Below are 26,691 nucleotides of genomic sequence, written 5' to 3'. Positions count from 1 at the left end.
TGCCCAGGTCAGCCCGGCCCGGGGGCCGCTGCCCCGTCCCGCCCTCCCGGGGCGGCGCCCCCGCCCGTCCTCCCGGTGCCGATCCCGGTGCCGGTCCCGGAACCAGGCGAGGCCGGAGCGGCCCGGTGGCGGCGGTGAGGGGCGCGGGGCGGGCCGGGCCGGGCCGGGCGGGGCGGGGAGCGCGCATGAGCCGCGGCGGCGGCGGCGGCGGCGGCGGCGAGGGGCGGGCGGGAGCGCGGCAGCGGAGCGCGGCGCCGCCGCGGGTGTGGGCGCGCCGGGAGCCCCGCACGGCGGCCCGGGGGCGGCGGGCGGCACCGCCTGGCCGGCCGGGGGCTGCCGGCCCTGCGCGCCCCGCACCGCGGCCCGGCCCGCCGAGGTAAGCAGCGAGCGGCCCCCGGCCCGCCCGGCCCCGCGGCGGGGACCCCCGCGCCCCGCTCCGCTCCGCTCCGCTCCGCCCGCCGCCGCGTCGCCATTTTGCCGCTCGCTCTTCCCCTCCCGGAGCGCGGCCGGGCCGGGCCGGGCCCTCCGTCCCCTCCCTGCCGGGCCCGGCCCGCGGGGAAGCCCCGGCCGCCTCCCGGGGATGGGGAGCGGGCCCGCGGGGTGACAGGCCCGGGCGGCGCTGCCCGCGGGGTGACAGCGGGGAGGGGCAGCGAGGGGACGCGGGCGGCACGGCCGGGCCGGGAGGTGACAGGAGAGACGGCCCCGCGCCCGGGAGGTGACAGCGGCACCGGGCAGGGCAGAGCTCCCCGCGCCCGGGAGGTGACAGCGGCGCCGGGCAGAGCTCCCCGCACCCACTGACCACCGGGATAGGGGCAGCCCGGTCCCCGCGGCTCGGTGCGGATCATTGTCCGCCAGGCATGTGCGGGGCGCTTTTCCCTCCGTGTCAGTGCCCGGGGACAGGGAGGGCAGGGACGGGATAACGCGCCTCGAACAGAAACTTTACACCCTCGAAAGCCTCGTCTGCGCCTGGTCAGAGCCATGTGCGGCAGGAGCGGTGTGTGTGCGCCTCGGGTGAGGTTCTCCCTCCCGGAGAGCCTCGATGGGTGTCATTTGGTTTGGGTGACAGCGGCAGGGTGTGCTGTGTCCCTCCGGAGCTGCCCGGCCACCAGCCGTGCCCAGGGAGGCAGCGGCTCGCAGGGCTTCGCTCGCCACGTGCTTCCCTCCTGGGGAAACTCCAGCGAGGGCGATTCTTCGAGAGGAAGCCTTTCCCTCTGCTTCCTTGTCTTTATTCCCTGCAAGTTTTTCCCAACATCTCCAGTTCTATCAGGAGTTCACGGGAGTGAACACAGCTCCTCTGACAGCGACAGGGATGGCAGTGCCCTTTGGCATCCATCATCTATGCTGGTCTCCTTGCATCTCTGCTGGCACATGGCTTGTCCTGGGACTTGGCTTGTCCCTTGGCTTTTGGCATGCCGTACCTCTGGAGCTGTTGGGAAATTATTGATGATAGGTGGAGCAGGTTGACAGGTGACCAGGCAGTTGTCTTGCAGCAAAGTCCATCCATAGGGATGGGACTGGGGTGGGAATCCTGGCAGGAGAACTTGGGGTCATGATCTGCAGTGCCTTTCCCCTGTTAACCATAAGGATGTTGTGGGAGGGTCACAGCCATCCCTGGCTATGTACATGCTCCTTCAGGCCTGATCTAAATTAATGGACAGGCATTTCTGCATGGAATTATTTCCCCTTTCCCATTCTATGCCAAATTACTAGCTGCACCAGGCTGCCAGTGGCTTGGGAACAGTGCCTTCCATTCCCAAATGTCACTTCCCCCTTCCCTCAGCCGTGAGTTTCCTCCTTTACCCTTGCTCCCAGCAGTGCCAGCTTGGCCTGCGTTCACAGGAGCTTTTTTTGCCCTGGAGCCGGAGTGAGACGTTTCAAAAATGTTGCCACAAAGTTCTAAGAAGTTACCTAGAAAGAGCTGGAGACCTCGTAAGAAGCTACTGGGCCCAGCCTTCCCACACCACATCCCACCCCTGGCTCATGGCCAGAGCCTGTGGATGTCTTCTCTTCCCGTTACCAGTTGCAAAAGAGTTTTCAACAAATCCTTAAGGAAAGTGTGGAAGAGCACAGGCTGTTGCCTGTTTTCAGTATGTGTTACTCAAAAATTAGTGAGAAGTTTGAACATTACCAAAAAAACCCACAATGGGCTGATTTTTGCTCTGTATTTCCAGGACAATTCCTCTGTGATCCCTGGGGTTGTTTCAGTGTCCAGGGAGCAAATTTTGGCTCTTGCTGACAGGTTTATGAGATTTTTATTTTTCATTTGGTTAAAAAATAATGGGGAAAATGCAAAGGAGTATTTGGTGTGGAAAAACAAGATTCAGAACCACTTGAGCTGGGCAGAGAGGATTCCTTTGAGGGGACAGATGTGTTAAGGGGGATGAGAGGTGTCCAGCTGCTGGAGCAGGGCTGAGCTGGGCACTTTGGATGTTTTGGGAAGGGAGAGTTGGTGTGCAGTGTCACGAGGCACAGGAGGTGAGCACCAGAGATGTGAACAGGGTTTGTCCTGGCTGTCACTCTTTGCATGTCACCTCGAGCTGGCCAGTGAGGCAGGCAAGCAGGTTCTGTGCTCCATCGCCCTTTGCATTTTGGCACTAGCCCTGGCTGGATAGAGGTGTCAGTTCTGCGGGTTTCCCCTCGGTTTTCACCCCATTGTAAGTACAGAAATCTTGTCTTCAGCTTTCACTTCACTGGGTTTCTCGTGAGTCTTTTTTTCCCCTTTTTCCCTTGAGCAGCTTGAGTGAGGATTGCTCAGAGGTGCCAGGAGGCACCTGCATAGGAAGGAAGGGTATGGGTTTTGTTCCCGTCCTGCCTCAACGGCGACAACAGGGGACTGGCACATTTGTCCCTGGAGGACTGGGGACAGTAACAGTGCCCACACTGCTGTGGGGGGAGTGGAGCAGCAATTTGGGAAGGAACCACAGGGACCCTTCTCTGTGCTTGCTCCAGAAAGGAGCTGCTGTGAGGCAGGCTACAAACTCCTACCCGGCTCTCCCACCAAAAGAGCCCAAATTAGTTGAATCCGTGATCCCCATGTTCAGCACCAAATGCCACAGAACCAGTTGCCAAGCTGGAATTTCTCACTTGATCCGATTAACCTTTGTGCCCATGCAAACAGCCACATATGTGTCACCAGCCAAGCACATGCTGGAGGCTCTTGCCAGCTCTTGGAGCATGTGGGCTGCATCCCACATGGAAAGTCCCTGATCCTACATTGAAAGTCCCTGGGGACACCTTAGAAGGAACTGCTGGACCCTTGTGTCCCGCATGTTGGTGGCATTGCTGCCAGTCTGGCCACACAGGAGATGCTCCTCTATCCTCTGGGCATGAGGACAGACAGGATGAGTGTGGATGCTTTTGGGAATCAGCTCCTTCGAGTTAAATGGTGCTAAACATGTGGGAGGAGTTGCAGGTGATGAGTCAAATCTGTGTTTTAAAAAAACGCATGGGTGAACATCAGCATCCTGTCCCAGCCAAGGTCTCAAGAGCATGGTGGTCCAAGGAATCTCTTCCCAAGGGCCTGATGCTCTCATTGTGAAGGCATGAAGGACTTCTTTTCCCCAAATCCATATATGGCATCTCCCAGAGCAGCCCCCATCCTCAGATGTGCCTTTGCTTGCGCTGTCAGGGAGGGAAGAAGGAACTTGAAGCTGGAGGCAGAGCCAGTCTTGCCGTGGGCTTCCTCTTGGCACTGCTGAATGGAGGGGTGTCCTACTGCCCACTTCCATCAGGAGTGAGAGTGGGCCTTGTGCAATAATTCCTGACGTTCATTATTTATAGAGAAGCCAAATTGAATTATTAATACGGAAAATTCAGATAACATTAACAATTCTCAGTTTATAACGGTTTCCCATTAATAAGGAAAATTGGAAATTTATCATTACATCTGTTCATTAAAACTCACTATTTTTTTTTTTTTTTTTGCTTTTGGTGTCTTAAATGAAAGCGGAGAAATAAACGAAGAGGAAAAGCCATTTATTCACTACTTCTCTGGGCAAAGTCAGCCCATAATTTTTAATAAAGTCTTTGCCATTGTATGTGAACGGGAAGCCAGGCTGTAATGAAAGCAGCTTTCCAGCCATGTCTGTGGCGTTCCTCAACTGTAGAACAAATACTCGGAAGCACGTCCCGTTTCTTCTCTTTGTGGGAATCTTGAAGCTGCGTGATGGTTTTCTCATTTCCCTCCCTCCCCAGCAGCTCTCCTTGCTTCCACCATGTGTTGTTCCCAGCTCTGAGGAGTGAATTTTAACGCCTCCCCTGCTTCTTTCAGAGATGGCGGATTCCTCTACCTGCAAAGGTGGAAGGAAAACTGCAGGCTCGAACAAACCCACTGCCAGCAAAGAAAGCAGGACGGAGACGAGGATAAACCCACCGGCAGAGCTGCCCAAGCTGGGTAAGGAGCTGATTTGTCCTTTCAGTGGAGGAGGATGGGGTGGAGGGGATGAGCCCAGAGGCAGGAGTTGGGGGTGGCTGCCAAAACAAGTCGCCTGGTTCTTGATGTGTCTCTGCTCCTCACTTCAACTCACCAGTGAGGGCTGTGCTGGCCAAAAAGCCCCAGCTCTGCGGGCTGGTTGCTGGGAGCAGGAGGGGAGGGATGGAGATGGTCTCTCCCTTCAGAGAGGCGTGTGTCTGGCTTAATGAGATGGGTGTCTCGCTGCCTATTTATCGTGTTGGTAGCTAAGTGTTACATCAAAGGATGGGAAGGCTTAAATGAGTTCAGGCCATCTGCTGCCTCCCGTGTCGCGGCCCCCGGGGTGGAGGCTTGCTAGCTACAAGCCCCAGGGGACCCTCACACTAAGGGCTGTCACCCTGATGGATGGCTGATTTCTCTATCCAGGAATCTCCAGGCCCAAGGAGATTTTTCTTCCTGTCTGTTTATGCTGGGCAGATCCCCTCTATGAGAGAGGGTCCCATTGCCTTTACCTTGGTAAGGGCAGCTCTGGATGCCGAGGGGTGCCTGCACCCCTGGAGAGGGTTGGACCCCAGCGATGTAGCTCAGACAGGGCTTCCAAAATCAGTGGCTCTGTGGGGAAATGCATGTGCCCTAAATGTTTCCCAGATGCCACTGTTACCTTGAGGGGATTAAAGCCATAATTGCAAACAGAGGAGCATAACTTATTGCTAAAGGGAATGAACTCCAGCTGTCTGCAGTATGAACATGCCTGTTCTCAGGAGACCCTTTTTCCCTGTGTCACGTCTTATCAGCACCTCGTTTGCAGGGGAGCTGGCATTGCCTTCCAGAGGGGCATTTCCATCCTTGCTAGGACAGAGAATGGCCAGTCTTGAGCTGAGGGTGCAAGGCAGGCAGCAGAATTACTGGGACAGCAGCTCCTCTGGCACGGCTGGTGATGTATACTGTGTTTGTTTGCAGGAAATGCAACCAGTGACAAAACCGAAGGCAGGAAGAAAGGAAGACCCAAGGCTGAGAACCAGGCACTGAAAGACATCCCTGTAAGACCCCACACACTCCAGTCCCTGAGTCCTCCCTGCTTCACTCTGTCTGTTGTGCCCTGCACTGTGCACTCCAGCCAGCCCCTTTCCAGGGTTAAACCTGCCTTCCCTATGGTTTAATCTTCAGAGCAGCCTTGTCTTGGGCTGAGCAAGATCTTGGTCCCTCATTCCCTACGTGCAGGCATCCATTGTCTTCCAAAACCCTGGTTAAGGAACTGTACCCCTTTCCAGCCTTGCTTTCCCAGGGCCATGCCCAGATGACTGGATCCTGTCACAGCCATGTCAGGCTTAGCTAATGAGCCAGCAGCAATGGCAAGGGGGTGATTTATTCCCTGCAGAGTTGTGCAGTTTAATTCCTGCCTGGTACCATGGACAACACATGGAGCAGTTTGTCATGAGCACAGGGGCATGGGGTGATTTATGGACTAGATGAAATGTGGGGTGATTAAATCAGCCGGGTGACTTCAGGCCTGATTTATTCCCCAGCCTGGTAGGGAGTGTGCATGTGCTCTGGGAAGCATGGCAAGGTAAAGCCTCAGCAGGAATCATTAGCCTATGGAGCCTGCAGCATCCCAGCAGCTCTCACTGGAGTGAGCACTGATACACTGAAACACATCGCTGGGTTCACTTCATGACTAGTGGTGGAAGAGATGGACAGGAATGATCAGAGGTCCCATGTGCCCTCCCAGCTCTCTTGGGATGCATCAGCACACACCCAGGCACAGGGTGCACTTCACTCAGCTATCTCTTGTTTCTTCTGTTCCCAGCTCCCCCTGATGAACCAGTGGAAGGACGAATTCAAAGCCCACTCTAGGGTGAAATGTCCCAATTCAGGCTGCTGGCTGGAGTTCCCCAGCATTTATGGCTTGAAGTATCACTATCAGCGCTGCCAAGGGGTAAGGAAACTGGAGAACTGTCTGTCCTTTCCAGTGGCTGTCTCTTCTATTGCCATCTGCAGGGTAAAGCTGCTCTCAGGCCTTAAACACCAGGAAAAACATCAGGTTAAAATGAGGAAATGGGGAGGGCAGAGATGGGCCAGGAGCTGTTTGTGAGGTGTGTGTGTGTGAGAGGGACTGAGATCTCTGCAGCTCAGTGTGAGGTCTGGCCCAGGGGGTTCATGGACTTTGCATAACCATTTGGAAGGGCAGAAGGGTATTACACATGATTTGTGTTCATTCCTGTGTCAGAAAAAGCTTCTCTTTTGTGATCTAACATCTGTGCTCACCTGCCTGTCCCTGCTCCACGCAGGGTGCGATCTCGGAGAAGCTGACATACTCATGCTCATACTGCGAAGCCGCCTTCACCTCCAAAACCCAGCTGGAAAAGCATCGGCTCTGGAATCACTTGGACCGGCCAGTGCCAACCAGCAAAGCAGAAAACAAAGTGCCCAAGGCCATTGGGAAGAGCAGTGGAAAGAAAAGGTACCAGGCTGTGGCTAGGCTGCGTGGCGGTGGCACAGGGATGGTTGGGAGAAGGGGAACATGCCTGCCTCCATTCCTACAACCTGGGCTGGCGAGGGGGGAGAGGTGTCAGGACACTTGTCTAACAAGCCCTCTTTAAACAAGCCCTCTGTGCTTTGCCCTAGACCTGCTGAGAGTTCAGCTTGCCCCACCATCCATCCCAAACAGGCAAAGACGGAAAAAGCCGTGGCCCAGGAGCACGCGGAGAATGGCGAGTGCCTGGCGGAGAGCCGGGAGAGCAAGGAGTTCCAGATCGCAGCGGCCGAGGCGATGGCAGCTGCCACCCCCACGGCCAAATCCTCGAGTGGCAAGGACGCTGGGCAGCAGCGGGGCAGCCAGGCCTCGCTGCAGGAGGAAGACCCCGAGAGGATGAAGCACAGTAAGATTAGAGCCCAGGGCTACGCTGGTTCAGAAGGTGTCCCACAGGAAGGGGCTCTGCTGCAGCCAGCTCTGCTGCGAGTGTCTCTGAATCCAAGGGATAGCCAAGCCTTGTTTCCAGACCTTGATAACTTTTCCTGCTCTCCAGTTTCTTGCAGCTTCACTGGGAGTTAAAAACCCATTGTAGCTGTGGTGGAAATATTTCTAAAGGACCTATGTGATGGTTGGATTTGATGGTCTTAGAGATCTTTCCAACCTTGACAATCCTATGGTAGGATTGGAAATGGGTTGAATTCCTGGCAGCACAGCAAGCTGCTGTGTCAGCCTGTCTGTCCTCTCTGAGTGTGTCAGGTTAAACCAGGATGGTTCTGCCAATCCCATCTTCCTGAAGGATTGGGACAGGGTGAGGAGTCTCTATCTGTCCATGGCCACTGCTGAGCTGGTGTAGGGCAGTGGTTGTCCCCATCATGGTTTCCACTGCTTGCAAGACCAGAGCAAACCACCACAGCCACATGTGGGAGCTGCTTAGCTTTTGCACTAGATAGAGCCACCACTTTCACTCATTGAATTAATCCTGAATAACAGATTTATCCTGATTTTGTGGAGTGGGAAGCAGCAGTCTGTTAGTGTTTAGTGGGTGGGTGCTTCATTTGACAGCCTTTGACCCACTCCTAACATGGAGTGTGTGCCCACCCCATGCCCCAGGACTGATGAATCCCCCTGGCAGTACAGTTATTTGACCAAATCTCTCTCTCTGTTTCTCTCTTTTGAGTCAGGAAGGAAACAGAAAACTCCTAAGAAGTTTACGGGGGAGCAGCCATCCATCTCGGGGACATTTGGACTGAAAGGTAATACAGGACAACTCTGGCCAGCTGTAGGTTTTACCTTCTCCCTGGGGCATTGCAGGGAAATCCCTTTCCCAAGATCCCTCCCTGTGGTGGAGCCAGACAAAGCCCAAGGATCTCACACTGGAGGAGCTGGCACCTTTTACCATGAGAGAGTCATAAAGGGAGGGAAAAGCTGCAGCAGAGCTGGGACTGATAACAACCCTGTCTGCTGTGTTCTGGAGCCTGGCACTGTGGAATGAGGGAAGAGAGGAAAAGGATCCAGGTGTGTTCATCTGTAACACAAGAGTAACGACCTGCTGACACCAACGAGATATGAGAAACATCATCTCATCACCATCCCACCGTGCTGGGGTTTCCAGTGGCGTTGGGAAGGAACTCTGCTGCGTAGAAAGGCTCATGACGCACCCATCCCTCAGACTCCATCTCCAGGGCTGGTCGCCCACATTCAGGAGAATGAATCCAAGGGAGAGGAGACATGTTGCTGGGATGTTTGCTGAGAGGAGGCCCAGGAATTGGCTGCTGCAGCCTGACAAAGCAAGAACAAGTGGGACTTTGGTCATGCTCCATAAATACACCCAAATGGGCTAAGAAGGAGGGGGGAATCCTGGAGCATCCCTCGAATGAGAGCAACTGGATTCAGGCTGACTAGGAGATACGTTCAGCCAGAGAAATAGGAAGCACATTTCCAGGCACTGCAGGAGGCAGCACCTTCCAGTATGAGGCACTCGAGGGAGAGGCACTAATGGCTTTGAAGGAATTGAACACCGACGAGCAGGCTGGATATGGTCTCTGTGATTTCCTTTCCTCTGCCTCCTGGGAAGTCTGGGCTTGTTTTCCTTATCTTCCCCACAGAGGAGCTGCAGGAGACTGAATGGTCTGCTGTGGGTTCCTGGAGAACAAGGTGTCCCCGTGACCCACTGCCTCAGATGGAAGGTGAAGATGGGGCAGATGTTTGCCCACGCTCCCCGAGTTCCATGTGGCAGTCACTGCCCAAAAATGAGGGTGCCCCAGCACATCATGGGGTGCTGTCACCATTCAGATCCTGGGTTTGCAAGAGTCACAACCCCCAGGTTTAGCGGAATGTGGATCTGACCCTGGTAGTCACCTCACTGCCTCCGGCATCTTCTGTGGAAACACAGGCACTGGGCTGAGCTGCACGTGGATTTGGGGCTCCAGGGGAGTTAAACAGCCTTTCCAGTGCTGGAACGTCAGCAGGAACATCCCTTTTACACACTGAACTTGCTGTTCCAATTCCCTCTTTCAGTTTCTTGCAAAACACCCTATTCCCTTCTCCCCAGCCTGTCTGCTTGGCTGGAGGCATCCTACCTCACTTTGCCATGGAGTTTCCATAGTTCATAAACTTGTGTTGGGGAAAATGATGCTGTTTGTAAAACACCACAAGCTGATAGAATATTGCTTGTCATAATTATGGACCTGAGCCTGCATGTACAGCCTTGGCAGACATGCAGCCAGTCAATGTCCCTGGCATAGAGGGAGATTTTTTTACCTGTTAAATGTGAGTTGCTCTGAAGGCATTAAAGCAAGTAGTGAATGTAACTCCTTCTTTCTTTACAGGTCTTGTCAAAGCAGAGGACAAAGCAAAAGCTCATCGAGCCAAGAAGCTGGAGGGAAATGCCAACATGGAGGAGCTGAAAAAGAAACCTCCAGGAGTTGGTGTGAAGAAGGAAACGTCTGTGCATCCACCAGCAGGTGAGGCTGGTGGCGGCAAAGCACAGGCAGCAGCTCTGTGTGCAGTGCAGCTCCTTTTCTGTGCACTACCCCAGGCCTGAATGGTCCCTACCTTCATGCCTCCATCCCTCCTTCACCTGCAGCTCGTGGTCCCCACACCCCTCTTGGCCCAGCAGGTTGTTTGCTGGGTGAGTTTTCTGGCGGATTTTTCAGGAGAAGCAGCACAAAGTCAGAGGTAGTAGCACACAACTCCTGCCCTTTTGAGATATAACACAGATGTGGAAACAGCCACTGCTGGAAAAATGTTGGTGCTGCCACAACTGCCATCCTGAGGGGCACCTTACCTTTAGCTCACTGCCAGGTCAAGGTGATGAAAGTGCTGAGAGTTGAGAGCCAAGTTCCACCTAGCTTCACTGTGAGTCAGCATGTGACCCACGTGATGATGGCATTTTTCTCACATCATTCCCATGAATGACACCCGTGCATAACTCTGGGCATAATTACGCCTTCCCTGAGCCTTGAGGTGCTGCCTACACCCAGCACAGGTTGCTTGCTTTCCCTGAGAGCTCTGACAGCAGGAGGAACGCAGGATGTGCAAGATAAACACAGCTGCAGTGCCTTGCACTGCTTTCAAATTCAAATAAACCACTCTCTGATCTCACAGCCATGCAAGAGCATCCAAATAAACAGACTTGGCGGATTTTATTCAGCCCGGGCTTCCCTTGCTGGAAGGCCAGCGCTGCTCTGCTGAGAACACGGCGTGAACTCTGGGCCTGGGAGCTGCTTTTGGCCCCACATATCTCTTATTTTGGGCTTTTTAAAGGCCAGTCACAGCCATTCAAATAAACAGATGCCTGGAAGCCAGCAGTCCCCCAGCTTCCTCCGTGTCTGTCGGGAAGAGGATTGCCAGAGAGGCTTTCCAGGCACACGTCCGGATGGAGCTGAGACGCTCACCTTTGTTTCCCTCCCGCTAATTGTTTCATTTGGCAGGGGGAGGTTATTCCAAGCAGTGCAGGATCAGGTGGCTGGGGGCATCATCATCTTTTTATAACTCCCACTGTGCAGGATATCAAAGTGGTTGGAAAGACCTAGGTTTTCCCCCAGGTCACCAGGTCTGGTAACTCCACATAAAATTGACTCAGTGACCTAGTTTACTTGGGCAGCTGCAGGAGAGTGGGACAGGGAGAGCTGCATGGTTCATGTCCAGTTTTGGCTTTGCCTGGGAGAGTGTATCTCTTTTTTTTAATATCAGGAACTTTCCCACTTCACTGCTTTTCAACTTATCAAATCAAGCAGCCGAGGCAGGTTGGATAACACCTCTCTTCTCTCCCTCACCAGCAAACCCTGAGGACCAGTGGCAGCGGGAGATCAGCGAGAAGGGGGAAGTTTCCTGTCCAACCTGCAGTGTTATAACTAGGAAAACTATTGTGGGACTCAAAAAACACATGGATGTCTGCCAGAAAGTAAGACCTTGCTTTATTCAGTAACACAGGGATTTTTTGGGGGAATAGATGTATGTGTGCCTCTCATAAATGTGGAGTGGTGCTCTTAAAACTTTCTGGACTGTGTTTGATAGAACACTGGTTGGTCAGCTTCAGCTTGCTGGCTGGCTTGCATTGTCCCAGAGGAGTTTGGACACTAATTCTCAGCAATTCAAAATCCCTTTGTGATCTGGGCCCCTTGTCTCAGTGTCTCAACAGAGTTGGGTATTTCTAGTAGCTAAACAAATAATTTTGAGGCTGGAGAGAGCGTGTCTCAGGGAAACTCTGAGCCTGGATGTGCTCAGGCAGGCTGTCAGGATGCAGGAGATCAGTAATGGTGCAGTGAAAAATTGTCTCTGTGCCACACCACCATCCATCAGAGCACAGGATTACATCTTCATCCGTCACCTGGCGGAGCCATCGCCACAGAAAGCCAATGTGGGATCGATGCCTCCTGCTTTGAAAATATGTGGCTGGGCTTTGATTCCACACTCATTTGCTGTAAGTGCCTCCCCAGCCATTGCCTTGCTGTTTATACAGCAGTGGGAGGCTGCTCTCCCTCCCAAACCCCATACTACAGCAACGCTGGGCAGAATCCTGCCACCTCTGATATCCTCCTGGCCTCAGTGGAGTGGGGATCCTGGCCATAACTGGTCATATTTCCTCTACTTTGGAGCATCTCCCAAGCCAGGCTGGCTCTGTGCAGGCTGCACAGCCAGATGACCTGCTGAGCAGGGCTCTGCTGGAGCAGTCAGTGGTGTCTTTCCTACTGGAAATATGCCAGCCCTATATTCAGCTGAAGATTTCAGGCTCCAGCCCTTGGAGTGGGTGTTCTGTCACACTTCCTGAGAGGGAGAGCCATTGCCAGAGCTGGCTGTGCTGCTCTGGGAGCTGGGCTGCTTCATGGAAACCCAGGCAGGACAGTCCCTGTGCTCCAGGTGTGTGACCAGAGATCCAGCTCTCAGCATTCCATCTCTGAAATGAACCTGTGCCACAGCCTTAGTGAGACCCTGCTGCTACAGCCATGTGGGATCCCTATCAGAGCCAGCCTGGGTTGAGGCACCCTCTTTTTTAATGACTGATATATTCCTTAGCTGGACAATGGGAGAGGATGTGCAGGCTCCCAAAACTCTTACTAAAAAAAAAAGAGCAGTCTGCACTAAGCAGTCTGCTTAGTGACTTGTTTCCTTTGGTTTTGGAAAGGAAATAAGGGATGGAGAGGGTTGCAACATGCTTGGGCCTGAAAGAGGCAAGGGCAGTTATATCCTCCTGGTATCCCAGGTGGGAGGGATTGTTGGAATGTGGACATGGTATCTTTTTAACTGTTGACCAGAGGAGTAAATCCCAAGTTAGCTGCTAGTGGCATCTAATGAGTGAAGGAGCTGTTAGCATCTACCTTGTTAGGATGAAGTGCTTGGGTCTGGGACAAGATTGACTGATGGGAGTGCAGGTACCGTGAGTCACTCCCAACTGACTGCAATGAGTCTATTCTTCATTTTCCTGGAGTTCCATAATGAGGAGAGATTTGCAGATCCATCTTCATTGCCTCTCCAGCTTTTAGTTCAGTCTTGCTTCACCTTCACCACTCTCCCTTCAATCATCTGTCAGCAGAAGCAGAAATGACCACAGCTGGCCAGGCACTGGCTCCCTGTGGAGATACTCAGTCTCTTGGTGCCCAGAGCATGAACCTCCTGAATCAGTAAATTTAGCAAAAGTCAAGATCTGTTCACCCACCGTGCAAGTGACCCTTGTGCCTCAGGGTGTGCAGTTCATGCATCTCCCCACATGCTCAGGAGGCCGAGTTGGGTCAAACAGCAGGGCAATGAGAGATAGGAAATATCCTCCTGTGATTGTGTCCTTAACTTCACACAGCCCAGGCACCCAGAAATTGCACTGTACACCAGCATCTGTCTTACTTAAGAGGACTGCAGAGCACAATCCACTGGCATTGGTAGATCAAAGCTTTTTCTCTCTCTAACCCTTTAACAGGAAGAGTAAGACACCAGATCCAGATGTTTCAGTGAGGCCTTAAATCTAAATAAAAAATGGAATGTTCTCCAAAAATTGGGGCATGTGGGTTTGATAACGGTATCCAGAGAGAACAGAGAGAAAGCTCTGAGCTGCAGGCAGGGCCTGGGATGGGAAACAGGGGTGCTGTGTTGCCTGCTGGGTCCCACCACTGGGTACTGCTGCAGCAACAGCCACCCAGGGGTTATTGACCAGCAGCAGCAGCCCATAGAAGGATGTGGCCTGTCTGGTGACTTGCCTTTAATTCCTTCAGCTGCAGGATGCCTTGAAGTGTCAGCATTGCAAAAAGCAGTTCAAGTCCAAAGCTGGGCTGAATTACCACACCATGGCTGAACACGTCAGCAAGGTAAGGGAGCTGGGCTGTGCTTGTCTTGTGCCTCCTTTCTCCATGCAGGTGAGAAAGCCATCCATCAAAAGTCCTCTCTCCATGATCTTTGTAAAGGAGGGATCCACCTTTGGAGCGTTTCACACACTGCTCAGCCTGGATGGTGGCCTTCCCCTTCCTGCCAAGGAAAACATTTCCTCCTCAGGCAGTGAGTTAGGCTCATGTTGACGCTGATAAGTAGAGCAGAGGACTGAAAAAAATAAAACAGGGTTTCAGATCCCAACATGGGGAAGATCGGTGAGTATGGTGAGGTGGATTTTGAGTGGCAAAGCTCTGCCTCCAAAACTGTGCCTGCAAATCTGGGACTGATGGGTTCTGCCTTGCACGAATCTCAAAATCTGGTCTTTATCTCTCCAGCGTGCATGGGAGAAGCAGCCACAAAATTTATCATGAATAAATTTTGTACATCTCTGAGATACCAGAGCAAGGCATAACTACATTTCTACGTGTCCCATGCTTACCAGTTGTGACTTGTCTTTTACCTGTGCCTTAATCTCCTGCTCTTCAGTCTTGCTGGTGAAGCCTCTGTGCAGGAACTGCTCCTGGGTTTCTCAGCTGGCCCTTTGGGTGTAATCACAAGAAAGGCATGAGCAGATCCAGCACATACCAACAAAGCAGTGGGAGATCCAGCTCTCCAAATGAGAGGTTCCCTCCAGCCCAGGGCAGCTCCCTGCAAGGCAGGGCTTTACCATCCACTCCTGGCACAGAGGACATGAGTAAATGGTTGACTCTGTCGCTTCTGTTACTTCCTTGTTTCCAGCCTGTTCCTGTGGAAACCGCTGGACTTGGTGAACAGGAAGAGCGGGAAAGGCTGAGGAAAGTGCTAAAGCAGATGGGAAAACTGAAATGCCCCAATGAGGTACGAGAACAATTCTTGTTTCTCGTTCTGTGAAAAAGTGGAAGGAGTGAGTCCCATGCAGAAGGGGACATGTACTCTCCAGGCGTCCCTTGGCATGTGCTCAACGTTTCCACCGTAGCTCAGCCATCCCAATCCCTGTCCCAGTGGCTCTGTGCACTCCAGCAACAGGACAGCCCTGCAGGAGGGTGGGCACAGGGCAGACTGAGGAGCACTGGAGGGCAGGTTCTGCCTCCTGAGCTCAGGAAGGAGCACAGCCTGCCCTGGGCACAGCGTAAAACCAAACCAAACCACACCAAAACCAGAGCCGAGCGGGTTGCAGACAAGTCACGAACAGGTAAGGGAGGCGTGTGGCAGAGGTTTGTCCCGCGGGTGCTTTGCTCTCTGTGCAGGCAGTGCCTCCCCAGTGCTTTCCCCTCCTGCTGCCTGCTGTGTGTCTGTCCAGAGAGCTCTGTGTGTTGGGGCAGGGAGTGCCGGGGCAGGGACAGCTCCTCCCATCCCTCCAGGGCATTGTCACTTGTGCCTGTGCCTGGCTCTTTGGGAACTGTCAAATTCCCTAACACTTGGACAGGTTGGGTTGGCAGAGCTGCTCTTACAGAGTGGGCTCCTTGGGAATGTTCCTCCCTGGAGAAACAGCACCCCAACCTTTTCAACGTGGCCACGTGAAACCCCAGCCCTCCTTAACCCTCCCCTTCTCCCCATCTCCATAGGGTTGCGTGGCCAACTTCTCCAGCCTGATGGGCTACCAGTACCACCAGAAGCGGTGTGGCAAGCAGCTTGCCGAGGCCGACAAGCCCGTGTTCAGCTGCCCACACTGTGGCAAGAAGTACAAATCCAAGGCTGGCCACGACTATCACGTGCGGTCAGAACACGCGGCCTCGGTGAGCGCCCCGGACGCCTCCGCAGCCCGAGGAGCGGGGCCATCCCCCCCCGGGGGGGACTGCAGAGCTGCGGAGCCCGTGGGCAGGACAGAGCCGGGCAGGGCCGGGCCGGGCAAGGCAGGTGCAGACGTTGTTTTCTCCCCCAAACCACCGTGCGTGTGTGTTGTACCATGCAGTGTTGGGGGGAACAGGGTACACGCTCCTCCACCCCTCCAAAAATGCTGTTTATGGGAGTGGTCAGCAGCATTCCCTTTCCCCAGTGCCCACAGGGCTTTAATCCAGCCCACCCTGCATCCATGCTGTGCAGGAAAAAAAGCAGACCTCAGGCCGCTCCCTCTCAAGTGCCGGCTGCTTGCCAGTGCTGGGGTGGCAGGATCTATCCCTGGGGAGCATCCCTTTCTGTTCTGTTGATCCCTACTGACAGTGCATCCAACGCTAATCACTCCCTGAATCTAATAACTGGAGACATTTATCCACGTGGGAGCACAGAGGGACACAGTCTATGGCTGCTGCTGGGCTGAGGGAGGCGGGTGCTCCCCTTGCTCCCATGCTCCGGCGCAGAGGCACAAAGCAACTCTGGAAACACACAGCCCAAATGCCAGCATCCCCATCCTGGGCCTGGAGATCTCCCTTGTTCTCTTGTCGTGCCCTCCGTGACTCTGTCTCTCTTGCAGCCTCCGGAGGAGCCAGAGGTGAAGCCGGAGCCTGGTCCCGTAGAAGATTTTGAGCGGACCCCGAGCGGCCGCATCCGTCGGACGTCGGCCCAAGTGGCCGTCTTCCACCTGCAGGAGATAGCAGAGGACGAGCTGGCCAGGGACTGGACCAAACGGAGGATGAAGGATGACCTGGTGCCTGAAACAAAGCGGGTGAGCAGCCCTTAGTTCTCCTTTTGGTTTTGCACTAGCTGTACATGGAGATCCCAGGATTCTAGCCTGGCTCCAGCTGTACACGGAGATTCCAGCCTGGCCCCAGCTGGTTGAGGGCTCACATGTCTCACTTGCTGTGCCTTAAATTAATTAGCTGTGATGGCAGATTTATTGCTGAAGAGCCCACCCAGCACAGGCTGAGCTGCTGTGGTCTGGAGGCTCCCAGCAGCAGGCAGCTGTGCCCTTTGGAGGAAGAGGTGGTGCACTGGGAAGAGATCAAGGTCTGGCCCTGAGAGTATTGGGGTTGGGAGGTCATTTCTGGTCCCTGCTGAGCAGGGAAGTAGAGGCTGGCAGCCAAGAGGAGCACATGAAAAGAGCAGATCGGATCTGAAACCATCTCCCCTGTGCTGTCAGAGAGCAAAGACGCCCCAGGCAGAAATCCCTCCCATCCACGTCTCTTCCTTAACTTCTGGGAGATGCTTTCCTAGAGGTAAAAGGCCTGCAGCATCCCAGAGGAGTGCTGCTGGGAGCAGAGGAAGGCAGTGAGGAGACAGGACTGAGCCCCCCAGGCTCCAGCAGCAGTGCACTCATGGCTCAATGCTGTGGGGTTTGCACAGGGCCCCAAAGGCTGGAGCTTTTTTAGGCATTGAAGTGAGTACACATTAAACCAAACCTCCCTTCTGCCTGTGGGAGGACGTGATTATTCCTGGGGGTGTACTAAAGCTAAAATTCCCTCCAGGTATGCTCCTTCTGGTCTGTGAAAGGAATGGAGCAGCGGTAAATTATAAACCTTTTCAGTGTAAAGGGGAAAAAAGAGAGGGAATAGGAGTTCTTTTTGTTTGCCAGGACTCAATGCAGAGTCTCTGCATGAGGTGCAGCCTGTTTCCTGAGCAGGTGACTCTGCAGTTAGGTGCCAGGCCTATTCCCTGCTCTGAAGAGTTGGGCATCTCTTGTCCAGTGCTCTGAAATTCACCCTGGCAAGATATTGGGCACATTGCAAAGATGGAAGTGAGTATCAGAGGGCATCAGGAGACTGTGAACAGTCCCAGCCCAGAGGACCTACTCCAAGCCATGAGAACAGCCCCAGTCTCAGAGCCAGCCTGAAGAAGTGATGGTGGTCACCCCAGGAAAAGGGGTGGCAGGAGAGCAGAGCTTGCACCAAAATGCCTTCCTGCTCCCACAGGCTGTCCCATGCTGTCCTGGCACCTGTGTGTGCTCAGCAGAAGTGCCACCATGGTCCTGCAGAGACCCAGAGAAGCTAAGCTGGCTCAGCTCTGCTCTGCATGTTGTGGACAGCTGGAAAACCAGCACAGAAACAAACCAGCAATTTCTTTACCCCTCTTGGCATCCCAGTGAGGCACTGGCACAGAAGGGGATCCGGCTGCAGCACTGCTACCTACCTTGGGGCAGAGCTGGGCATTTCAGGGCCAGAACTGCTTGCAAACATTTTATTTCCCCAGTGCTTGGTGTTGCCATTGTTGATTTCCAGATGACTTCAGCTGCAATGCATTAGTAACTTTAAAAAGCCAAGCCCAAAGTAGCTGTTTCATTTCAGATACTGTGGGAGAAGAGGTGTGCTGCTCTCTTTTCCCCTCTCCTGTCTCAGCTCTTGCATTCTTCTCTTTCCACTTGGAATTGTTCCCTTTATTCGTGACTTTGGGTATTTTCTTTTTGAATTGAGGGAGCAGCCAGGACCTCAGGCCTGGACCAGGGGCACATGCTCAGGCTGACAAAGGCATCCTAAAAGTCTCAGCACTGCCATAATTGCTCCATGAAGTGCTGGTGGGCTTTTTTAATGAGACATTTCTTGTGTTCAGTGTCTGATTGTTTAAGTTTAACTGAGCCCCATCTCAGTGCTAAAAAGCAAAGAACTGCTGTGAGGCTGGCAGAAGCAGTTTTGCATTAAAGATGGGAAAGGGGGGAATTGGATCAGCTCCCAGATGGCAAAACAAGGCTCTTGAGTTGGAGGATCAAGAGACCTCAGGCCCTGCATGAAATCCCACATGGATTTTGGAGGAAGTCAGTGTAGTGGGTGAATCCGTACATAGCCCTGCGTGTGCCTGTGGGTACGTCTTGCAGTGACTGTCACGTTCCCTTGACAACACTTTATAATCTGTTCAGTCTATGACATTTTTTCTTGATGAGCGATGCTGGGAGGAGGTGGGAGGCAAGTTCTGCCCAGGCAGGCTGGTGGGAGCTTGCTGACTTCAGCACGCTCTGAGCTGCTCTGCTCAGCCATGATTTGCATTGCTAAGGACTGCTCTGCCTTTACAAGTTGGTTTAGTTCAGGGTGTCGAAAGAAACCTCTCAGCAAGCGCCCAATTTGACCTCATTACGGCCCCAAAACAGAACTGCCTGTGGGACAGCCTCGTGCCACATGGGAGGCTCAGAGCAGCGTCCCCATGTCCCCATGCCACCACCCCACTGAGCGCATGTGGTGGCCCTTCCTGAGGGAATTGACAGCCCAGAGCCACGGGAGCAGCAGGAAGATAAACACCAGTTCACCTTGGCCAGGGCACTGGGACTGGTGGGAACTGGTGGAATTCACAGAAAAGACACAACACCACCACCTCTTCTTCTTCCCCGAGTCATGCCCAGGCCCTGGGAGTACTCTGCTGGGCCTGCAGCCCCTGTACTGGACGTGGAGAGAAGTGGGATGTCAGGGATCAGCAGCAGATTGCAGCTGCTCCTTCACCTTTTCAGCAAGCCCTAGGGATTTCCAGGATCCCAGAGGGACTGATGCTTCCCAGCTCAGGTCTGTAGCCAAGGTGGATGGACACACCCAAACTGCTGCAACACAGGACAAGCTCCATCCCTGAACTCTCCAGTTCCCCACCACGGTCCCAGCAGTCAGTGTTGATTTCAAGGAAGTTGATGAAGAAAGCCACCCCTCTCCATCCCTTTTCCAGGCAGCAAAACCTTTTCCTAGGGGAAGGCACAAGCTGATGGGACACAGGGGTTCTCAGCCCCACTGCAGCCCCTGCTCTGTGGCCACGTGGCAGCCAGTCCCAGCCGGAGAGGGATGCTGGGTTTGGATCCCGTTGGTGGCCTGTGGTGGGATGCGTTCGCCTTTCCCCGGGAGAATGGATTCCTTCACACCAAAGCAATGGCATCAGAATAAACGATTGCTGCTCGATCCCAGGCCCTGTGCTGCCTTCGGTCTCTGCTAACCAAATCCAGCATTTCTAAATATACACTGGAGTCTTATTTTCTCGCTCCGATCTTTATTTGCCTCCAGATAAGCTGAAACAGATGGGGTGTTTCACAACAGCCGCTTGCTGGGGATGTCAGATGGGGAAGGGCACACCCCTGCTGCTTTTCTGGGAAAAATCCCCTCTGCAGAAGCTCTGTGAAGTTGATGCCGACCCTCCTCTGGCCTTTGCTGGGGCTGTCGCCTGCCCATGAGCAGCCTTGAGGCTGCAGGTTCCCAGCTCATGGCAGTGGGCTCTGGGATGTAGTGGGGGATGAGAAACAGCCTCCTTGAGCATAGGGAAGAGGCATCTGAGAGGCAGAAGGGGAGAACATGCTGTGGATATTCCACTGTTTCAGAGTGTGATGCTTTCTTGGTAGAGCTTGAGGTGGGGTTCCTTGCTTCAAAGTGCTGGAGGTTGTGATGGGCGCCTGCATCCCAGGCAGGAGCTGTGCCACACAGGGAGGGATGCAGAGCTCCACTGTGGGATACATGGACACTCCATTTGCCTCCCCATAGCTCGGGGTCTCGGTGTCAGTAGGGGCAGCCATGGAGTCTGCATGTCCCTGTGGAGCCTGGTGCCGTGGGGTGCCAGGGATCTGGAGCAAGGGGCAGCTGTAGGCCAGTCATAGAGCTAAAGGGGAAAAGTCATCTCCAGGCTTGAGGTTTTATACTGGAACCAGGATAAATTCCAGAGCAGAAGAGGCTGGCTTGGGTTTGTCCCCCAAAACAATGGCCCTGCGATGCAGGCAGGAGCCAGGCTGAGCCTTGCAGACTCATGGCACTGTGGGCCAAACCAGAGCCCAGCTCCAGCTGTGGGGCTGAGTCCATCCTTCCTCCCCTTGCTCAGCAGACCCTCCAGTGGGACTTGGCTGCTGCCCAGCACCCCTGGGTGCATTTTGCCTTCATGGCATCATCCACAACTTCCACAGGATGAAGGGAGAGCTGTACCTTGTGCTGGGGACCTGGTGAGGTTTTAGGAGCGCTCGTCAGCTGAGGCTCCCTGCATGGTTCTCATTTACTGTGATATATTTTGGGGAAGGGGAGAGCTGTCTAGGGAGCAGAGAGCACTGAAATATGAAAGTTAATTAAATAAAACCGTCAGTCAAAGGAAACAAACCTTCCCAGCCCAGCATCCTTCGACTGTTCAGAAGAGATGGGCTGTAGCCAAAACCAGTTGTAGTCGTTTAATGATTTGGCCATGAAAATTTTCACTTACAGGCTGTTTGAGGAAAATAAATGGAAAAGAAAAAAAAATATAAAATATTCCATGCCTGGGGCTCCCTCTTAACAGAGACATAAAGATGACTTTGACATTCCCAGAACCGCAGCGCCCTGGGAAGACATGGGATTTGCATGTTATTGTGCAGGACTGTTGGAGGAGGGCAGGGAGGGATTTTTCTCTGGAGTGGGAAAGCAGAGCAGCACAGTCCACATCTCTGAACATCCCCCCTCGCCTCCTCCCCGGGGACACACAGAGGGAGAGGTTGTTGCTGGGGCTGTGTGCGGTTACCATTAATGTTTGCTCATTCATGGGATTGATTGGGTTTTAATTATGGAGGCTGTTTGGCATCCTGGCTCTCAGTATCAATGGCAAAAAGGGACTCCTGTGTTCTCCCCTGGAGGTGGCATTGCCTTCCCTGGGCTGGGGACCAAGCTCTTGGTAGATGCACCATCCCAGAGCTTCAAAGAGCTCTGCTGGCATCTCCCCCAGCCGCGAAGCACGACAGAATTGCAGCACTGGGGCTCAGGGGAGTTTTCCACATCCACATCCGTCCTTACCAGTGCTCACAGCGCTGTTTCGCAAGGCCCTGTGCCCCTGCCCCTCACATGGAGCCCAGTGCTCCCTGACCCAGCCGTGCCCTGCCACGTGCCAAGGGGAAGGCTGCAGGGGCACATGGATCGCTTCAATTTGAGCAGAAAGGAGGGGCTGGCATCTGAGCCTTCACCATCCCAAGCTTCCCTTTGTAGGGAGGTTTGGGAACAGCTGGGGTGAGCTGGCCAAATGCAGATTTGCAGTTTTATCAGCATGTTCAGGAAAAGTCACAGCTGGAAAAGAAATGCAGCCAGCTTCCTTCTGCCTCCAAACCACCAGCTCTGGGACCTTGGGGAATGTTTGGCCTGGGTTTGCACCTCTGCAAGCACCTTGTGGCTGTTCATCCTCTCCATCCAGCATGGATGCAGGGCGGCAGTTGCATCCCGTGCTCAGAGGTGCCCATGGAGAGTGGCACATGCTCAAGTACCCACACCTGCACTGTGCCATCTGTGGGCTCACCCAGCATTGCTCCACTCGGAAGGTTTTGGGTTTGGAACCGAAATAAGATCCACTGGCTCTAGCAGAGCTCAGCAGGCTGGGCTGGGAGTTGTGCTGGTGTGGTTGTGCAGCCCGGTGTCCCCTGCAGACCTTGGCACAGTGGCTCAGTGTCAGGCCAGGACCAGCCCTGCAGGTAGGGCCAGGCACAGTGGCAGGGAGGCCCAGAGACACCTGGAGCTGCCACAGCTGCCTTGGCTTGTGCTGAACAGACTTAACTGGAGTTGGGAAGGCCAGCCTGCTATGCTAGCCCTCAAAGTCGCTAATAAAGCGCTAATTAAAAGCACTTGGAAGGAGCAGCCATGCCAGAAGGAGAGGCAGAGGCACAAGAGCCTTTCATTGTTTAACGGGTTGTGCCCATTCATCTATGGAAGGCAGCCATGGAGGCTCCTGGCCCCTCTGCCCAGTGTGCAGGGTTGTTTATTCCCCTGGTTATAAAACACGGCAGAAGGGCTGTGCTGACACCATGCACCGAAAAGGCCAAGTCCAGTCCTGGCCCTATGGGCATGGACCTGGGAAGCAGGAGCCTCTCCTCTCCCTCTCCTCTCACAAGGCAGTGGGCAGAGCCACCTCCCCACTCTGTGGTGCCAGGGGGGGAATGGCAGCTCTGGGGGAAGCCTCCCAAGTAGTTTTCGGCTTCTATTCACTTCCGAGCAGGGCAAGACCCATGTGAAGAGGCAGGACTGTGGATGGGGCTGGGGTGTGCAGCTCTGCTAATCAACTGCTATTGTTCACAGCTCAATTACACCCGGCCAGGGCTTCCAAAGCTCAATCCCAGGCTGCTGGAAAACTGGAAGAACGAGGTGAAGGAGAAGGGCCGCATCAACTGTCCTAACAACGTAAGGATTGTCTGTTCTTCAGCGGGCTGGCTGGTCTCCATCTGCAGGAGGAAGAGGGAGGTTTTGGGGCAGAAACCCACAAAAAATGGTTCTTATTGGGCCTCTGATCACAGTGATGCTCAGACACTCATTTCACCTCCTTTCCCTGAGCTTGCTACTGTGTCTGGTTAAAGCATATTCCACCTTTGTGGTCCTCCTTGTCTGCACAAGCCACCAGGCCTGGGGACAGGGCCACCCTTGGGCTGACGGTGCAGCATTGCCCAGTTTGAGCTCTGGAGATGCCTTTGGGAAGCTCCCAACATCCTGATAGGATGCAGGCTGCACATCCTGCACAGCCTTTTGACGCAGAGAACCTGCTTTTCCCAAAGTTAAGTGAAGATAGATTTAAGCCAAGCTTTTTAAAGCCCTGTGACAAGCACAGACCTCAGGGCATGGTGCGTGTGTCTCATCTCGCTGTGAAACACAGCCTTGGCCCGAGCTGACAGAGAGGTGAACCCCACCCCGGTGCTGAGCCTGGATTTATCGTCCCAAACAAAGCCTTGCTAATGGGAGTTCTGAAGGAGGCAGTTCCCACAAGGCCAGGGGAGCCGGGCTGGCTAATTAATGTCATACACAGCCACTTGGAAAAGATGTTGCTCAGAAACTGGTCATGCTGCTGCCTGGGTGATTTCTCCTCTCCATTAAGCCTCTGCTGTGGCTCCAAGAGCTCCTGTAGCCCAGCAGGACCTCCCGACAGCTCACAAATGTAGGTTTTCCACGGAGACGTGTAGGGGAGACGTTTTTCAGCCCGTTGCAGAGGGATGTGGCCACATGACTCCCATTAGCACTAATGGGAAACGTGTGACCAGAGCCCTGGGCGCCTCGCAGAGCATTAACCTCACACTGCTCAGCCTGGGCCCGTGGCCCTGCTGGCTCAGCAGGCTCCTGGCCACGGCTCAGAGGAAGGCAGGGGATGAGGGGGATCATGTCTAACCCTGCTTTGTTTTTTCCTGCAGTGCTGTGAAGCCATTTACTCCAGTGTCTCGGGGCTGAAAGCTCACCTGGCCAACTGCAACAAGGTAGGTCCTGCCTTTTACACCCTTTTCTCAGAGGTGGCTTTGGTGTTGGGTTTTCTCTTCCCCCTCAGCCGGTTTGGAGGGAACAAGGCAAGGGACAATGGCACAGGTTAAAGGATGGTGGCTGCTGGAGGTCTGGCTGGCAGCGCTGCTCCAAGTGGTTTGTCACCAGGCAGATGGAGGCAGAGAGGCTCCAGCTGAGTAGATGGGTTGGAGGGGAATGTAGCTGCTATTCCAGTTATAGAGAAAAGGTCCCACAACAAGCCCACACTTCTGACACACAAAGTGTCACAGGGAGCTCCAGACACACTTAGACCCACAGCAGTGGGTCTAAGTCTTCCTGCTTCATGTCCTCTTGACCCACAGCAGTGGGTCTGAGTCTTCCTGCCTCATGTCCTCTTGTCCCACAGCAGCCCCTGCCCAGCTGGTCCCTGCAGCCCCCAGATCATTCACAAGCCCTTGGCTAAGCAGCATGGCCAGCATGTCACAGCCACACATCAGCCACAGCAGCTCAGAGCCAAGGAGCTGGGTGCTGGAAACAGCATTTCCTGAGGCAGGTGGGATTCAGGAGTCTTATTTGGGCAGCCCTACAGCCCCTCTGGAAGCCCAGCTGGAGGGATGCTGGTGTAGTGCCTCCTGGAATAAGCTGAGTCTGGAAGAGTGCAGAGACCAGTGCCCTGCCACTGGATGGATGGAGCAGCCCTGAGCTCCAGTGCCCTGCAGCTGCCCCAGGGGAGGAATCAGGAGCTCCGTGTAGGTCCCTCAAATTGGAGCCAAGTAAGAGCTGCTAAAGCTTTATACCCTGAAACGTTTCCAGCTGCAGCTTCCATTGAATGGAGCTTCCAGGAGGCAGCTCCAATACATACCCTGTGGTTATTAAAAACACCAACTCCTGCACTCCTTCAGCGCTAGCTGGAACATCAGCCCTTAATGAGATCATTTAGAAAATGGGCTGCAGAGATCCGGCAGGAGAAGCTGGATTTATGCAGGATAAAAGAGCAAACACAGAGGACTAGGACAGCTCCTTCTCTGACAGGAAATGGAGCTGGTTTCTCGTTGGTTCCATGCACAGGAAGCAGCCAGGATCTGCATGAACATTTCCACGAACAACAGAGCTGCACCCTCTGGATCTGGCACAGCTGGGGCCAGGTACTGGGAGTCAGCAATGGGGAGTTGCTCTGCGACCCCCACACTGCCATCAGCAGAGTTCTTCCCCTTAGGGGAAAGGATTTACTTTGAATACATGTGCCAACACACTTAGCATAAATAAATCACAGCCCCTCCAGAGCTGGTCTGTGATTCCCACTGTACAATCCTGCAGAACTGGTTGCAATACATAGAGCTTTAGCAAGGCTGCCATCCTCAGTGGGGATTGATGCACCAGGATGAATTTGCACAAGGATTCCTGAAGCCAGGCCTGTCGTCTCCCGAAATGAGAGACCTGTCTAACTCAAGATTTACAGCAATGGAGAAATTCTCAGGGAGGAAATATATGGCCCAGAAGGGCCCATCCATAACACCCTCGTCAATAGAGAGCACATTATCTCCCACGTGCTGTGACCTGCAGCAGAGCCAGGAGATCTGTCATCCCACCAGGGCGCTGGTGACAGGAATCCAGCACTCACCCTGGCTCTTTGACAATGTAACAGGAAAATTAGGTGAGTGTTGGACATAAATCTGATGGTGGCTCAGTCCCAGGGGATCACAGATCTGCTGATAGCGAGGACACGGGGCAATGGCCCCATCACCTGATGCTGGGGACACACAGGCAGCAGCACGAGTGGCATGGACTGAAACTCAGAAAGAGGATGTGGCTGTGAGCTCCTGGCCCAGCACCGAGGCTGGCAGAGATCTGGTGGTTCAGACACGACTGTTTATTTTGTGTCACTCTGAGATCATGGGAGGGTCAGGGCCACCCTTGGGGCACTTTGGGCTCTGCAGGAGCTGCTGTGTCTTGCAGGGGGACCACTCAGTGGGGAAGTACCGCTGCCTCCTGTGCCAGAAGGAGTTCAGCTCTGAGAGTGGCGTCAAGTACCACATCATCAAGGCTCACTCGGAGGTAAGGGAACAGCTGGAGCTGGGCTGGGCTAGTCCCTGCTCCAACACACGCATCCTTGGGCTGTCCCCATTCATCCATCCATCCATCCATCCATCCATTATCCATCCATCTGTTATCCATCCATCCATCTGTTATCCATCCATCCATCTATCCATCCATCCATCCATTATCCATCTATCCATCCATTATCCATCCATCCATCCATGTCTGTTAAGACAGAGCTGAGTAACAGCTCCCAGTCAGCCTGGCGGGTTCTTCCATATCCCCCTTGGTGTCCCTGACACCCCCGGGCTCATTGCAGCAGCTCAGCACTGAGCAGTTTGACCTCAGAGATGTGATGTTAGTGGGGTGAGGGGTGGGCCAGGCTCGGGTTGCATGTTCTGGTGCTGGTACCGGTGCCAGTGCCTGCCCTCAGGACTGTCACTAACCCCCGTGTCACCCCACGGACACAGAACTGGTTCCGAACCTCGTCAGAGGCCAGCCGGAAAAAGAAAAACAGGGAACAGCTTTCTTCCAACAAAGAGGAGAAAAAGAAAAGCACAAACGGGAAGAAAAGGGGGAGAAAACCCAAGGAGAGGTCTCCGGAAATGTCCCCGAAGGGCAGAGAGAGCGTGGCAGCAAAGACTAATCACAAGAAAACCCTCGAGCACTGGGAAGGCTCCCAGGGTAGCCCCGAGAGGGACGAGGTCGCCCTCAAGCCCCCGAGCCAGCGGAAGGGAGGAGCCAGCAAGATGCCCGAGAAATGAGCAGCTCAGAGACTCGTCTCCGAGGATTCGTTTACAGCCCAGGGTAACAGGGTGGGGGTCTCTCCCAGTTTTATGTCCCCTCCTCCCCATCCCATCTCCTCTTGCCCCACCCTCCTCTCACCCTCTTTTTACAAAAAGAAAGCTAAAAAAAAAAAAAAAAAAAGAAAA

General features: G+C 54.0%; 1 protein-coding gene across 3 annotated transcripts; it reads left to right on the top strand.

Moving 5' to 3' along the window:
• On the top strand, positions 1 to 26,691 carry ZNF512B (zinc finger protein 512B). 3 transcript variants are annotated; one of them, XM_030288909.4, is made up of 17 exons: positions 1 to 134; positions 4,271 to 4,393; positions 5,372 to 5,451; positions 6,219 to 6,347; positions 6,700 to 6,872; positions 7,037 to 7,290; positions 8,066 to 8,137; positions 9,713 to 9,847; positions 11,165 to 11,289; positions 13,589 to 13,681; positions 14,481 to 14,579; positions 15,287 to 15,574; positions 16,132 to 16,323; positions 22,562 to 22,663; positions 23,659 to 23,721; positions 25,679 to 25,777; positions 26,230 to 26,691. In XM_030288909.4, exons 2-17 carry the CDS (start codon positions 4,273 to 4,275, stop codon positions 26,521 to 26,523), a joined length of 2,319 nt encoding a protein of 772 aa, XP_030144769.3. In that variant the 5' UTR covers positions 1 to 134; positions 4,271 to 4,272; the 3' UTR covers positions 26,524 to 26,691. The 3 variants fall into 3 exon arrangements, with proteins under 3 accessions (XP_030144769.3, XP_030144768.3, XP_030144770.3); XM_030288908.4 differs by lacking the exon at positions 1 to 134 and adding an exon at positions 232 to 376; XM_030288910.4 differs by lacking the exons at positions 1 to 134; positions 14,481 to 14,579 and adding an exon at positions 233 to 376.

This window comes from Taeniopygia guttata, chromosome 20 (assembly GCF_048771995.1).
Source record: "Taeniopygia guttata chromosome 20, bTaeGut7.mat, whole genome shotgun sequence".
NCBI lineage: Eukaryota > Metazoa > Chordata > Aves > Passeriformes > Estrildidae > Taeniopygia > Taeniopygia guttata.
This window is presented reverse-complemented; position numbering and strand designations above follow the sequence as displayed.